Source organism: Schistocerca nitens, chromosome 2 (genome assembly GCF_023898315.1).
Source record: "Schistocerca nitens isolate TAMUIC-IGC-003100 chromosome 2, iqSchNite1.1, whole genome shotgun sequence".
NCBI classification, from domain to species: domain Eukaryota; kingdom Metazoa; phylum Arthropoda; class Insecta; order Orthoptera; family Acrididae; genus Schistocerca; species Schistocerca nitens.
In genome coordinates, this window is record NC_064615.1 from 372,517,348 (window position 1) to 372,533,862 (window position 16,515).

At 38.8% G+C, this 16,515-nt stretch overlaps 1 protein-coding gene across 3 annotated transcripts in view; it reads left to right on the forward strand.

Annotated features, from left to right (window-relative positions):
• LOC126236198 (uncharacterized) overlaps window positions 1–16,515 on the forward strand; it is a 316,623-nt gene that overhangs the window by 75,807 nt on the left and 224,301 nt on the right. For all 3 annotated transcript variants that reach the window (XM_049945307.1, XM_049945309.1, XM_049945308.1), the window contains exon 5: window positions 4,150–4,309. In XM_049945307.1, the coding sequence (XP_049801264.1) occupies window positions 4,150–4,309 (160 nt within the window). The remainder of the gene's footprint in view (window positions 1–4,149; window positions 4,310–16,515) is intronic.

Genomic DNA, 16,515 nt, shown 5'->3' on the forward strand with positions numbered 1-16,515 from the left:
GTATCTACACCATTGTGATTAAACATAGTATTCCAAAACTTTTAATCAAAACATAAATGAGAAATTTGATGTTCCTTCTGTTCAACTTCAGATACCTGTGTCACATAATTAATACTGCTATTATTGTCTAAATGCAAGTGTAAATTGGGAGTTCTTTACTTGTTGTATTTCTTCACCGCAAAACTGTGGACCGTCATTGAGGTGGACCACCGTTTCCGGAATAGTTGCCTCTATGATTATTTCTCCTATTGTATTGCACATGGTTATCCCCGTTGTTCCTATTCTGCTGATGTTCAAAATTTCTGTCTCTGTTATCATTTTGACCCTGACTGAAATTACCCCCATCTTTGTTTCTGTAGTTGTTACCATTATTATCTCTATCATTAAAATTGTTATGGTACATGTTTCTTTCTGCTGCCCTATCCAGCCTGTCAACATATCGTAAAATCTGTTCTAGACAATCGTCCAGTCCATATATTAAATCCCACTGCAACCTTTCTGGTAATCTTTGTAGCACTCTCAATCAATGTTATTTTGTCAAATGGCCTGTCAAGGTGTGCTAATTTCTTAAGCTGATTATTAGAAAATTCTCCTGCACAGGAGAGCTTCTGTGAAGCTTGGAAGGTAGGAGATGTGATACTGGCAGAACTGAAGCTGTGAGGACGAGACGCGAGCTTGCTTGGGTAACTCAGATGGTAGAGCACCTGTCCCAGTCCAGCACACAGTTTTAATCTGCTAAGAATACAATCTTTATTTTATCCTTGGGCAGGAGCACACACCACTTTTTACACTATAAATTCCCACTTCAGGTACATCTTAAGATAGTATGAAACTCATCATATCAAATGTAAACCATACAGAAAAAGATGCACTTCCACTTTTCCTCTGCAACTTTTTTGCCTCACATTTGGAATAGGTTCTAAGAGTTTGGAATTTTTTGTACACTTCATCAGATATGATTCCAAGCTCATAAGCTATACCTTGCCAACTAACTTTTCTCAGATTGCAGTCTGTGTATAGGTTACTTTCGTCATCCCATAACCAATTTGTAAATGAACTGAATTTTTAAAATTTGTCCACTTCTACATTGCTGTACAGAACTAACTCATGACAACAAACAACCACATGTTGCTGTATGTGTATGAGCAAATGTTCAAGCAGAAGCGAAATTATATTTTTGTCACTCGGACACATGATTGCTGCCCTTTCAATGAGAGAAGAAGGTAACAAAGATGAGAATGAGAGGGAAGCATTTGCACACGTGGACAGAGATAGATATTGCCCTGCAATACAAAATATTCTCCATCCTTAATGGGTAACTCCATCAACCCCTAGGCAATAAGGCAACAACTACTTGTAACAGCCTGCAATATCAGCAATATCATCCAGCCATACACAAAATTGCTGTCTATTGCAGCCACATTGCAGTAATATTGATGGCAATGCTATTGTTGCCAAATATTGCCATAAAATATGGTCCATCTAAATGCACCTTAACTAAAAGTTGAAGCTGAGTATTGCCCTAGTTACTGAAGAGACCTGATATTATTTTAGATTTAATGAGTTGCAGAATAGGTAGTACATATGGTCACATCGTTAGTTATACATTACTCAAATTTTAAGTGATGACCAGAACTAAAGGCTACATTTGCAGTCAAGTTATTGAGGGATCTCTATTAGATGCACATTGGTTTTCCATGAATATATTCTCAAGAGTCACTAACCAAATGAACTAACATTATTTGATGCAAAATTAAATGCAATCATAATGGCACTGGAATAGTAGAAATGTACTATTGCTTCAAAATTTCTCATCCGCTTTGGCCCCCTAAGTACTCTCCAATGCATACTAGGGTGAGATTAAGTCTTCTTTGCTCAACTGCCATTACAGCATGATGATGCGGGACTTCTTACTCTATGGGTAGCTACCTTCAAAGTGCAGCACTCATGGTGAACACGTTTCAGTAAGCCACTTTTTAAAAGATTATTTTTTGTATTGAAGCGAAAGTGCAGAGGCTAGTTCACCAACTGCCATGACACTATTTTAGTTCAATTTGTAAATAATATAGATGGTTAGCGTCTCAGCGTATGGTGCAAAAAGACCTGGGTTTAGTTACCAGTGCCTCACCAGATTTTTTTTTTTCAGATGTAGGGAGGCCTGGAATGGGGTTCACTCAGGGTTCTGAGGCCAAAGGAGGATCTGCTAGAGCAGAGAAGCAGTGGGGCCATTAGGATTCATCTACTGGCCATAATGGCTGGAAGTACTGATGACATGCTGATCACAAGCCCCACAATCATGGATCAGTCCTTGTACTGTCTCACAGGCAGAAGTCAAAACAGGCTAAGACCTAAACAGAGAGTGGTGTTTTTAGGTAATAACTCACTGATAGTGTAGGCACTGAGCCGTCGACAGCCACACAAACACAACTGAAAACTGTATCTTTTGGACAAATCCTTTCTCAAGCTAGAGTTCACATATATGGATATGCACACACATACGCACACACACACACACACACACACACACACACACACACACACACATACTCACACTCAACACAGTTAGTCCATTTTGGGTTGTATGATAATGTGAACACCAGTGAAAATTAGAGAGTGATTGTAATGTTAACTGAATTTGTATTTTACACTTTTTATTTAGTTTCAGTCATTCTTTTTTATTTTATTTTATTTTTATCAGCACTGGAATTCCTTTTGTGCATTATCACTCATGGATATGGGACAAGTCAGAATTACAATTTATATTAATATTGTAACTAACTGATAATAAGAAAAGCAATAGTGACATCTGTAGAATGAACTAAATCAGTTATAAACTTAATATATATTGGAAATATTTTACTTGGTTATTTTAGATGAGCATTTATAAATTCTTCTACTGTATGATTACTGCTCACGTCTTAAACAATTTTTGCAGCATTACTTATAACATAAACTGTGAGTAGGTTTTCAGTAGATGGAAGCTACCGCTATATCTAGTAGAACCAGATTTCATGGGGGGGGGGGGGGGGGGAGGAGGAGGAAGCTGTTCCCAAGTGATGGCAAAAATACCTACATCTAACTTGATTACCTAACGTGAAGGATAAATGACCCACAGGTCTACCACACTTCATATCTCATATCCAAATGTAACAAAATTCCAGAATGTCTTCAAATACATGTTCTAGTATGTCAGTCCCCTGTTGTTCGGGCTCCTGTCACAGTTCATTCAAGACTACTGTATAATGAAGGTAAGCTTTGTAGGGAACACATCGGTTGGTTGTATGGCACCCTCTGTTTGATAGAGAGCACCATACAGCCAACTGATGTGTTCTCCTCAAAGTGTACCTCCATTACAGAAACTCTGAAATACTGCATTGATAATGGCTAGTTACTAGCTGAAATCTAGATTTGATTTAGTAAAGCCTGAAAAGAAAGGATGTCTCATTGCTCTACTCCATCATTTTGAAAGTTATATCTCAGTAGTTGAGTGCATTCCACATTTCTAATGGAAGGTAACTCGATATGTTGTTTTTTGTATAAGAAAATTAGTGCCTCAAATGTGTAAAGGGAGGGAATGAGTAGTATTTGAAATTTTTTAACAATGGTTGACAGGACTCCTGTTGTTTGGCAACATGCATATTCCTAATTGTTTTCCCTTGTAACACCAGGAGTCTTGAAACATTTGCTGAATTCACACAAAAAATCATGCCATGTGTGCCTGGTATGAACACTGCAAAACATTTATGGGGTATTAGACTGAAGTTTGGAGGTACACCTTTGCTTTCATACTGAGATTATCCACCAGAAAATGTCAGGAAGCTGTTGGTAGCTATTGAAATAGTATGGCTCAGTATTCCTTCAAAGGAATTCCTTTGAATGACTGCAGTTTGTGCACTTCTGAGGTTCAAAGGGTTGACCGTAATAACAGGCAACCATTGGTATTTATATAGGTAGTATGGCTCAATATTTATCCAAAGGAATTCTGTTGAATGACTGACATTACTTTATTTTTGGGTTTTTGGGAGTTGAACATGATGGCAGGCAACTATTCCAATAATTTTGTGTTATGAGTACAACTGTGTATTATTAAAAAGAATTCAACTTTTCATTAATTCAACAAAACCAAACTATAATGAAAATCATAAACAGTTTGTTACAGACTGGAAAAGATATGACCATGAAAGAAATTGAAAATTCTTTTGGAGGAAACATATGTAGATGCACTGGATATCGCCCAATACTAGATGCCTTCAAATCATTGTCCATTGATGCTACAGATGAACTCAAAAAGAAGTGCCAAGACATTGAGGTAAATGTGAAGCCATATTCCATTGTTTTTGTTCTGCATTTACACATAAAAACATGTAACTTTTTCTGGGCTGTATAAAATTTTGAAAGTGAAGTAATTATAGTTATGATTTAATAAGATACACAGAAGCAAAAAACTGATGCTACACTCTTCTTTGTATTGGCAATGTTTTATCATATGTACCATCTAGGCAAGATGCAGTGATACCAGTGTTGTACCTGCCACTGCCTACTTATGGATACCTTTTAACAAATCATGTTGGTCATACTGAATAAACAGTTACATTGTAGAATTCTTACAGAGGATGTCATTGATAGTTAACTTTTCAGATAATGATTTGTAGCTTATGGTATTTTCTCCTTGTACTTCCTATTGTTGTGAAAAATTCATCTGATGTGGCTGTAGACTGCAGTTTAAAACAAACTTTTACATTGCAGAAAAAAAGAATTCTTGTTACAGGACACAGAGTGATTGAACTTACGTACATGCCTGTACCCTTCTGATAACAATTTATATTTCTTGTAGTCTTTCTCATTGTCTCTCTTTCTCTTCTTTTTATGATGTATTCCCTCATGAACCATGGACCTTGCCGTTGGTGGGGAGGCTTGCGTACCTCAGCGATAAAGATGGCCGCACCGTAGGTGCAACCACAACGGAGGGGTATCTGTTGAGAGGCCAGACAAACATGTGGTTCCTGAAGAGGGGCAGCAGCCTTTTCAGTAGTTGCAGGGGCAACAGTCTGGATGATTGACTGATCTGGCCTTGTAACATTAACCAAAATGGCCTTGCTGTGCTGGTACTGCGAACGGCTGAAAGCAAGGGGAAACTACAGCCGTAATTTTTCCCGAGGACATGCAGCTTTACTGTATGATTATTTCTTGGGTAAAATATTCCGGAGGTAAAATAGTCCCCCATTCGGATCTCCGGGCGGGGACTACTCAAGAGGACGTCGTTATCAGGAGAAAGAAAACTGGCATTCTACAGATCGGAGCGTGGAATGTCAGATCCCTTAATCGGGCAGGTAGGTTAGAAAATTTAAAAAGGGAAATGGATAGGTTAAAGTTAGATATAGTGGGAATTAGTGAAGTTCGGTGGCAGGAGGAACAAGACTTTTGGTCAGGTGATTACAGATTTATAAATACAAAATCAAATAGGGGTAATGCAGGAGTAGGTTTAATAATGAATAAAAAATAGGAGTGCAGGTTAGCTACTACAAACAGCATAGTGATCGCTTTATTGTGGCCAAGATAGACACAAAGCCCATGCCTACTACAGTAGTACAAGTTTGTATGCCAACTAGCTCTGCAGATGATGAAGAAATTGATGAAATGTATGACGAGATAAAAGAAATTATTCAGGTAGTGAAGGGAGACGAAAATTTAATAGTCATGGGTGACTGGAATTCGTCAGTAGGAAAAGGGAGAGAAGGAAACATAGTAGGTGAATATGGATTGGGGGGAAGAAATGGAAGAGGAAGCCGCCTTGTAGAATTTTGCACAGAGCATAACTTAATCATAGCTAACACTTGGTTCAAGAATCATAAAAGAAGGTTGTATACCTGGAAGAATCCTGGAGATACTAACAGGTATCAGATAGATTATATAATGGTAAGACAGAGATTTAGGAACCAGGTTTTAAATTGTAAGACATTTCCAGGGGCATATGTGGATTCTGACCACAATCTATTGGTTATGAACTGCAGATTGAAACTGAAGAAACTGCAAAAAGGTGGGAATTTAAGGAGATGGGACCTGGATAAACTGAAAGAACCAGAGGTTGTAGAGAGTTTCAGGGAGAGCATAAGGGAACAATTGACAGGAATGGGGGAAAGAAATACAGTAGAAGAAGAATGGGTAGCTCTGAGGGATGAAGTAGTGAAGGCAGCAGAGGATCAAGTAGGTAAAAAGACGAGGGCTAATAGAAATCCTTGGGTAACAGAAGAAATATTGAATTTAATTGATGAAAGGAGAAAATATAAAAATGCAGTAAATGAAGCAGGCAAAAGGGAATACAAAGGTCTCAAAAATGAGATAGACAGGAAGTGCAAAATGGCTAAGCAGGGATGGCTAGAGGACAAATGTAAGGATGTAGAGGCTTGTCTCACTAGGGGTAAGATAGATACTGCCTACAGGAAAATTAAAGAGACCTTTGGAGAGAAGAGAACCACTTGTATGAATATCAAGAGCTCAGATGGCAACCCAGTTCTAAGCAAAGAAGGCAAGGCAGAAAGGTGGAAGGAGTATATAGAGGGTTTATACAAGGGCGATGTACTTGAGGACAATATTATGGAAATGAAAGAGGATGTAGAAGAAGATGAAATGGGAGATAAGATACTGCGTGAAGAGTTTGACAGAGCACTGAAAGACCCGAGTCAAAACAAGGCCCCGGGAGTAGACAACATTCCATTAGAACTACTGATGGCCTTGGGAGAGCCAGTCATGACAAAACTCTACCATCTGGTGAGCAAGATGTATGAGACAGGCGAAATACCCACAGACTTCAAGAAGAATATAATAATTCCAATCCCAAAGAAAGCAGGTGTTGACAGATGTGAAAATTACCGAACTATCAGTATAATAAGTCACAGCTGCAAAATACTAACACGAATTCTTTACAGACGAATGGAAAAACTGGTAGAAGCGGACCTCGGGGAAGATCAGTTTGGATTCTGTAGAAATGTTGGAACACGTGAGGCAATACTAACCTTACGACTTATCTTAGAAGAAAGATTAAGAAAAGGCAAACCTACGTTTCTAGCATTTGTAGACTTAGAGAAAGCTTTGGACAACGTTAATTGGAATACTCTCTTTCAAATTCTGAATGTGGCAAGGGTAAAATACAAGGAGCGAAAGGCTATTTACAATTTGTACAGAAACCAGATGGCAGTTATAAGAGTCGAGTGGCATGAAAGGGAAGCAGTGGTTGGCAAAGGAGTGAGACAGGGTTGTAGCCTCTCCCCAATGTTATTCAATCTGTATATTGAGCAAGCAGTAAAGGAAACAATAGAAAAATTCGGAGTAGGTATTAAAATTCATGGAGAAGAAGTAAAAACTTTGAGGTTCGCCAATGACATTGTAATTCTGTCAGAGACAGCAAAGGACTTGGAAGAGCAGTTGAACGGAATGGACAGTGTCTTGAAAGGAGGATATAAGATGAACATCAACAAAAGCAAAACGAGGATAATGGAATGTAGTCAAATTAAATCGGGTGATGCTGAGGGGATTAGATTAGGAAATGAGACACTTAAAGTAGTAAAGGAGTTTTGCTATTTAGGGAGTAAAATAACTGATGATGGTCGAAGTAGAGAGGATATAAAATGTAGACTGGCAATGGCAAGGAAATCATTTCTGAAGAAGAGAAATTTGTTAACATCGAGTATAGATTTAAGTGTCAGGAAGTCGTTTCTGAAAGTATTAGTATGGAGTGTAGCCATGTATGGAAGTGAAACATGGACGATAAATAGTGTGGACAAGAAGAGAATAGAAGCTTTCGAAATGTGGTGCTACAGAAGAATGCTGAAGATAAGGTGGGTAGATCACGTAACTAATGAGGAGGTATTGAATAGGATTGGGGAGAAGAGAAGTTTGTGGCACAACTTGACTAGAAGAAGGGATTGGTCAGCATGCAGCAGCAGGAGAACACACGCACATTCAAAAAGGTTTAACTTTTACAAGCTTTCGGAGCCAGTTGCTCCTTCTTCTGGCAGAAGAGCTTAAGGGGAAGGAAGAGGGGTAAAGGAAAAGGACTGGAGAGGTTTAGGAGAAGGGCTACTGTTCAGAAAAGTCATCCAGAAGCTCAGGTCAGGGGAGACTTAATGAACGAGATGAGAAAAAAAAAAACAAAACTCGAAAGCTTGTAAAAGTTAAACCTTATTGTGCGTGGGTTCTTCTGCCACTGCTTGGTGAAATTTTGTGTCTATCCTTTTTCATTATATTGTCAATAATTGATTACTTTCGTTGTTATTAAACTCTTAATGAGTAACATAGCCATTTTTATACAAGAATGTGAGAATTTTTGATGTTATGCTTGTGGAAAATGATAGATGAACAATTGTCACACATCTATGAAGTATTATTCAGATGTTGTGAAACTTTTACACAGTTTACCTTCGCAATAAATGGTCATATTTTTACTAGAGGATTTGACAGTGGGGATCCTGGCTTAACTGCCTTAATTGCAAGGTTACTACAAGCCTCTATTAAAAAAGCATGTGCAACGTCAGGGTGTACTATGTGCTGGTAGTTTTGATGACTGTCATTGACAGGTAAGCTCAGGGCACATGAGGCAACCCAGATTTTATAAACCATACCAAAGCAAGTGGGGCCTTATCTGGTTGGACATTTATTTCCATTGTGATTTCAGGGATTTTTAAAGACATAACAAAATTTTTTATACAAAACATTACTGCTATTCATTTACAACATGTTCATCTACACATACAGGATGTAAACAGTGACTATTTTCAACATACCACAGTTGTGTGGAGTAATTTGTGGTGGGAATAATAATAATAATAATAATAATAATAATAATATTGTGATGTTTAGAGTACAAATGGATGTACAAATTAATTTGCAATATGAATGTAAAATGACTCAGTCCACATCATGATGATTTATCATGCAAAATGATCCATGGAACACAAATGCAACTAACTAACTAGCTAACTAACACTTTGACACATAGGATCTATCAAGTTGGGGAGCTACATTAAATTGGCTTACAAAAACCAACTAAACTACAGTGCATGTGCATCACATGATATTTTCAATATCCGCTCACTCTCTTCAAGTAGACTATTAGGTCTAGAGAAAAAAAATGAATAGAATATTTTCTGTGGGAAATTTGATGTAGTTTAATTTTGTTCAGGGAGGACACAGTTTTGAGTTATTCAGTTAAAACTTACAAGGGTGACCTTCAGTTACACCCTGTCCTCACATTCACTTCCCACCAGTCAGGATTTCTAGTATGCCATTCATGGCACTCCCTCTTACCACAGTACAAAAATTTGTGAATATATGAATTATTTCCCATATTTAACCTTCTGTGCTCTTCATTGACATATCATATCACAGGCTCAGTTGGCTGTTTTGTTAAGATTGCCAATTTAAATTTTCTCATGACGGTAATGTAGGAAAAAAAGACTTTTCTAAATGTTCAGCAAAAACTATAATTATGTTTACAGTTCAGTCTAAAATGAACCCTTTCAAGCATGGTAATTTTGTAACAAAAAGGGCAGACAAACAAAATGTTTAACTGTTATTTTTATGCTATTAAAAGTCACAAAATTGTGAGGTAAAATTTATACAGATGTTGATTTTACACTTAGTGAGTGCGCAACGGAGATGGTGGTGTAGTAGCCCAGTCAATTAAGACCAAAAGCAATCGAATATGGGAAATAATTCATGTCAGCAAAAAATTTTATGCAGTGGTAGGAGGGTATGCCATGAACAATATACTAAAACTTCTGACTGGTTGGTGTTGAGTGTCATGGTGGGATACGTTTGAGGATCACTTTTGTAATTTTTTCTTGAATAACTTGAAAAACACTGCCTCTGACTGAAACAGTACAATATTAAGCTACATTAAATTCCTATGAAAAGGTCCTATTCATTTTTTCTCTAGAACTAACAGTTTTCTTGAAGAGATCAAGAGATTATTTAAAATCTTACGCGATGTGCACATGCTATAAGTGATTTTTATAGGCCAAAGTGAGATAGCTTCAACTGAAAGTATCCTATATCTTTGTTTGTCCCAACTTCCTCTACACCTCTGTGGTATTTTGTAAACAGTTATTGCTTACTTGCTCTGCAAACCACTATGAAGTGCATGGCAGAGTGTACTTCCCATTGCATCATGTAGCATCTTGTGGAATCCTAAGGACTGAACCAACTTTTATTCAGACATTGCCAACCTTCATCTATATCTACGTCTATGTATGTACTCTGTACACCACTGTGAAATGCATGGCAAAGGGTACTTCCCATTGTGCCACTTATTAAGGGCTTGTTCCTGCTCCATTCATGTGTGGAGTGTGGGAAGAATGATTGTTTAAATGCCTCTGTGGATACTGTAATTAATCTATTCTTCTTTTCACAATCCCTATGGGAGTGGTGCCTAGGGTTTGTAGTATATTCATAAATTTCTCATTTAAAGCTGGTTCTTGAAACTTTGGAAGTCGGCTTCTGCAGGATTGTTTACAGCTATCTACAAGCTCCTGAAGGATGGGTTGCATTGGCATTTTGTATGCAATTTTTGAAAATGACTGCATTTTTTCAGTATTCTGCCAATGAGCTGAAGTCTGCCATCCACTTTAATTATAACTTAGCCTTTATTATCATTCAATTTTATAACCCTACAAATTGTTTTGGTATGTGTTGACTCTTCCAATTGTGATTCATTGATGTTGTAATAATAAAATACAATTTCTTAAAGTGCAATTTTTACATTTCTGACCATTTAGAACAATTCATTATAATGTTTGCAATGCTGAAATGTTATCAAGATCTGTCTGAATATTTGTGCAGCATTATTCAGTCAGTGCTTTGTTATAGATAACTGATCATCTGCTAACACTTTGAGGTTATCATTAATATTGTCTGATTGTTATTTCCAATTATGATATCCTTAATTCATCACAAATTCCATTTGTTACCTCATACAATAATACTGAGTTTAAGAATGTTTATAAATAAAGAAATACTGAATCTACCTAGTGGTCTCCCAGTTTTCAGGATGTCATTTGAGATAAATGGAAGTTGGGTTTTGTGTGTGACCAGTGGTTTTGGTATCCTTGTTGTTAGTGTGGAGCAGTTTTCTATTCAAGATACCTCATTGTATTTGAGCTCAGAATATAATCTAAAATTCTACAACAGATGGATGTCAAAGATACAGTATTAGACTGTAGATTTATGGATCCCTTCTACTACCCTTCTTGTAGACTTATGTGATCTTTGCTTTCTTCTTACTACTGAGCACAGTTTTTTGTTTCTGGGATCTGCAGTATATTATGGTTAAAATGCAAAATGACTGAGATGAAACTTCTATGTAGAATATGATATGAATTTCATCAGGCCAGGGAGCTTGTTCAGTTTTAGCAGTTTCAGCTGTTTTTCAAAGTCACTGTCAATAAAATTTAACAATGAAAACTATCAATTTTTGACAAAATAATTTAATTGGTTAGTTGAAAAACCTATTCGCCAAGTGGCGGCAGAACACACACATAAAATAAGGTTATATTAAGCAAGCTTTTGAAGTCAGTGGCTCCTTCTTCAGGCAGAAGGGTTGAAGGGGAAGGAAGAGGGATGAAGGAAAATGACTGGAAAGGTCTTGCAAAAGGGTTAGGTTTCGGGAAAGTCACCCAGAATCATGTGACAGGGGAGACTTACCAGATGGGATGAGAAGGAAACACTGTTTCCTGGTGCTTTTTTGATAAGAGTGTGCTGTGACAGTAGTTCAAAGCCTTACCAGTTGCGAAGCGGTTAGGTCTATTTGTTGCCATTAGATCTAATACATTTCTGTCATGAGCGGACTTCCAAACTAGCTTTTCTATGTATTCCATCTGTCTCATGTGTCTATGGCCCTCCTTTATCAGAGGTAATATGTAAGTTATTGATGAATGGTCAGTTTGTGAGAGTGTTGGATGCAGACGGGAAGGGCGTAGATTAAAACCTTGTTAAGAACACCACAAATTTTTGCAATAGCATACACACTTCCGCATAATGCTTGTCTGTGACAGTAGCAATTTTCTGCCATATCCTTCTCCCAGATGTTCTTATCTAGTGTGGTATGAAGCAGAGCTTCTGTGTAGTTTGAGAACAGCAGAGCTGACTGATTGAGACTTTGAAGCAACTCTGCCACTCTGTTTTAACTGAAAATAATGTCCATTTAATTATTCTCCTTGTAAATTCTCAGTACTGATGTCATCTGTGTATTTTTAATAGACTGTTTAACCATTTTATTTGCACCTAATATTGGTTCCTACATGTTAGTAAGAGTTTTCGTCTGAGGAGTGAGCTACAGCTGTAGAACTCGTTAGCTGTGCAGCAGCTCCCATGTTGTCAGCAGCACATCAGAGCACAGCCATTTCATTTGTGAGTTTATAACTAGCTTCTAGTAGGAAGAAGTGTCTTACGTTTTTCATATATTGTGTGCATTTTAGTGTGAATTCTCAAACTTATTGTGTATTTACGTATCTTGTAGTCACAATTCCACACATATGTAACTTTGTAGTGTACATTTATGCTTCTTTAATATGGACAGGGTCTGTGATTGGTGCATTTGGATGTGAGTGGAGTTGTTAACTCTTCACTCACAACTTCAGATTGTACTGGTTTTGTTCATGCAGCTTGAGGATGTTGCCAATGGGTGTTGTTGTGGGTAGCCAGACACGGGGATGCAAGGTATGTCCAGCACGTCTCTTGTGTCTCTTGATTGGTCCATTACTGTGACAACTCCAGTTACTGCCTGCATTAAGGATGACCCTCACCAATGGTCAAGTGGGAGGTAGCTTCAAGGTATGGCAGGCAGCGAAAGACTTTCTAGGGGGCTGATCGAAGGGCCTGCCTGGTTTGTTTGATGAACAGGTTTTGGGCACTATCTGTGGCTGACAAAGACCCTGAGCCAGACGCAGTCACTCACCCTGTTCAAGAGGAAGCCTCTCAGCCTGCAAGTTCTGGCATTCACAGAGTGTGGGATTACTGCTAGTTGGGAACTCCAGTGTCAGGTGCAAAATGGGTCCCCTGCCAAAAAGGGGAAGAAATCCACTGTGCACTCTGTGTGCATACTGGGAGGAGTCATTCCAGATGTGGAACATGTGCTTCCAATGTCATGAAGAACACAGGGTGCAGGCAGCTGCAGGTGGTGGTTCATTTCGGTACTAATGATGTGTGTCACCTTGGATCAGAAGATATTCTCTTCTGCTATCGGGTGGGTACCAAAAGTGGTAAAGACCGTCAGTCTTGATTATGAGATGAAGGCAGAGCTGCTTATGAGATGAAGGCAGAGCTACCATCTGTAGCATCATTGACAAGACCAAACATGGATCTTTGGTGCAAAGCTGAGTGGAATGTCCGTATCAGCGGCTGAAAGAGTTGTGTGACTACGTAGGTTGCACATTTCTTGACATACACCGTAGGTTGCTGGAGTTTCAGGTTTTGCTTAATAGGTCAGGGATCCACTGCACACAGGAGGTAGTTACATGGGTAGCAGAGGCTGTGTAGAGGAGACTGGGCAGTTTTTGAGGTTAGAGGGTCTCAGAAAAGTTCAGAAAAAGCTTCAGTCTCAAAGATTGCAGGATAAACACAGGGTGAGGGTAGACATAGCAACACTCAGTGTTGCAGTTGTAAATTTTTGTATCAGCTGGAAAGAACCAGAGCTCCAAGCACCAATAGAAAGCACTAAAGCTTGAATCATTATAGGTACCAAAAGTTGACTGATACCAGAGATAAGCTCAGCCAAAGATTTTATAAGGATCTAATGGTGTTCAGAAAGAATAGATTAAATACAGTTGGTGGTAGCATGTTTGTTGCTGTTAGTGAAATTGAAATGGATAGTTTCTGTGTGTTAGTATGGGTAGATGTTATACTTGACATTCAGAATAAATCAATAATTGGTTACTTTTACTGACATCCCAACTCAGTTGATTCACTTGCTGGACAGTGCAGAGAAAACTTGAGTGTCACCAAATAGGTGCCTCACTTATACAATCACAGTTAGTGGGGACCCATGATATGTTGGTGAAAATACATGTTCAAAGCCGGTGGTGGTATAAAGCATCATCAGAAACTGTACTAAATACTTTATCCAGAAATTATTTTGAGCAATTAGTTCAGGAGCCCAGTTGAAGTCTAAATGGTTGTGAAAACATACTTTTCCTCTGAACAACAAATAATCCTGATCAGTTTGGGAACATCATGATGGATACAGGAATTAGTGACCACAAGGTCATTGTAGGGAGACTGAGCACCACAATATCCAAATCCACAAAAAGTAAATGCAAAACAGATTCATTCAAAAAAGTGGATAAAAATTAGCCTTCTAAGAGAAAGTCTTCACTCCTTCCCAACTACCTATGTAAGTGTAGATCAGATGTGGTTTAAATTCAAAGAAACAGTATATGTGGCAATTGAGAGCATTATATTGAATAAATTAATAAAAGGTGGTACTGATCCCCATAGTACACAAAACAGGTCACAACACTGTGGCAAAAGGAACAAAAAATGTGTGCCAAATTTAAAAGAACGCAAAATCTCCGAGAAACGAAATGCTTTACTGAAGCTTTTTGAACTTCATAGTGAGATGCTATTAATAACTTCCACAATGAAACTCTGCCTTGAAATCTGACAGAAATTCAAAAAAAATTCTGGTCATATTTAAAGTTCACCAACGGCAAGACACAATCAATACTTTCACTGTGCAATACCACTGTAGTGGTAACTTCTGGCACCATTTGTATCAGGATGACCAAATGTAGCGGGAAGAGGTAGAAGGCACAATATTAACACTCGTCCGAGCTTTCCAAGTGATTTATTGTTTCCAACTACAGTGCCCCCGTTCCTCTCGATCTGTGTCACTGAGTCCCGCAATGCTGAAAACCACTTCGCTGTCTGCGAAACGGCTTGGCTCAGAAAGGCTGCCTTAGCGACCCGTGCACGCACTGCTTTGTGTGTCGGCCTTGTACAACAGTGTAATTACGTCGCTGTCAGGATGCTGGCAGTTGACTCAGCGCCGCTTGGTGTGCTTCTCTCCGGTGTGGCTAAGATCACTGCAACAACAAGCATCCACGATCCAGAGTCCAAATCTGCGGCCCTCACCTTGGGATGCCTCCAGCATGTGTTGGAAACCAGGACGACAGCCCACGGGAAAGAGCCATGGAGTGGCCCACCGCTGGCTGGCTATGGACCCTGCCTCGGCTTCAGAGGGTTGAAGCAGCGGTCTGCCGTGGACCAGAATGCTGATGCCCCATCTGTTGCTGCTTGTAGCTGGTGATGTGACATGCCTCGCCATCCAGGAGAGCTGCCACACTTGAAAGAATCTCGTTGGATACCCGCACCTATTCATACGCGGCTGTGCGCCTCTGCTTTGCCATATGCACCGCTTCACGTCACGTATTCATGACACACAAGGTTGGCCCGTGGGCCCCTTCTGCCTGTGATTTGCGATATGTGAAACTGCTATGTATACTCTTTCAGCAATTTGACAGCCCTGTGGCCTCTATCCTACTTCACAACTGTTGGCATGTGTAACTCACTGCAATCCGGCCCGCACCTGGCTGTAACTTGTGCTCAGAATATTGCACAAAACTAAATTTCCCTATCCTAAATGGTGGTGCCACTGCACCACTGATAATATTGCTGATGACAGCGTCTTTAAAGCAGAGGCTTTAGTTTTCTGAAATTCGTTCAGCAAAGAAGACAAAGTAAATATTCCAGAATTCAAATCAAGAACAGCTGCCATCACGAGTAACTTAAAAGTAGATACCATGGGAGTAGTGAATCAATGTAAATCACTAAATAAATGCAAGTCTTCCAATTCAGATATTACACCATTTAGATTCCTTTCACGGTATGCTGATACAGCAACCCCATAATTAGCAATCATAGACAGTCACTCACTCAATGAAAGGTTTGTACCAAAAGACTGGAAAGTCACACAGAACACATCAGTACTCAAAAAAGGAACTAGGAATAGTTCACTAAATTACAGAGCCATATCACTAACGTTGATTTGCAGTAGAATTTTGGAACATACACTGTGTTTGAATAAAATGTTGAAGAAAATTATTTATTGGCAAGTAACATGCATTCAGAAAATATCATTCTTGTGAAATACAACAAGCTCTTCATACACATGAAGTAATGAGTGCTGCTGACAGCAATCTCAAATTGATTCCATATTTCTAGATTTCCAGAAGGCTTTTGACTCCATTCCTCACAACTGGCGTCTAATCAGATTGCATGCCTACAGAGTAGCGTCTCAGTTGTGTGACTGCATTCATGATTTCCTGTCAGAAAGGTCACAATTTGTAGTAATTTACAGAAAATAATAGAGTCAAACAGAAGTGATTCCAGGCATCCCCGAGGAAGTGGTGATTCCAGGCATCCCCAAGGAAGTGTTATAGGCTCTCTGTTGTTCCTAAGCTATGTAAATGATTTAGTCAGTAATCTGAGCAGCCCTCTTAGACTTTTTGCAGATGATGGTATCAC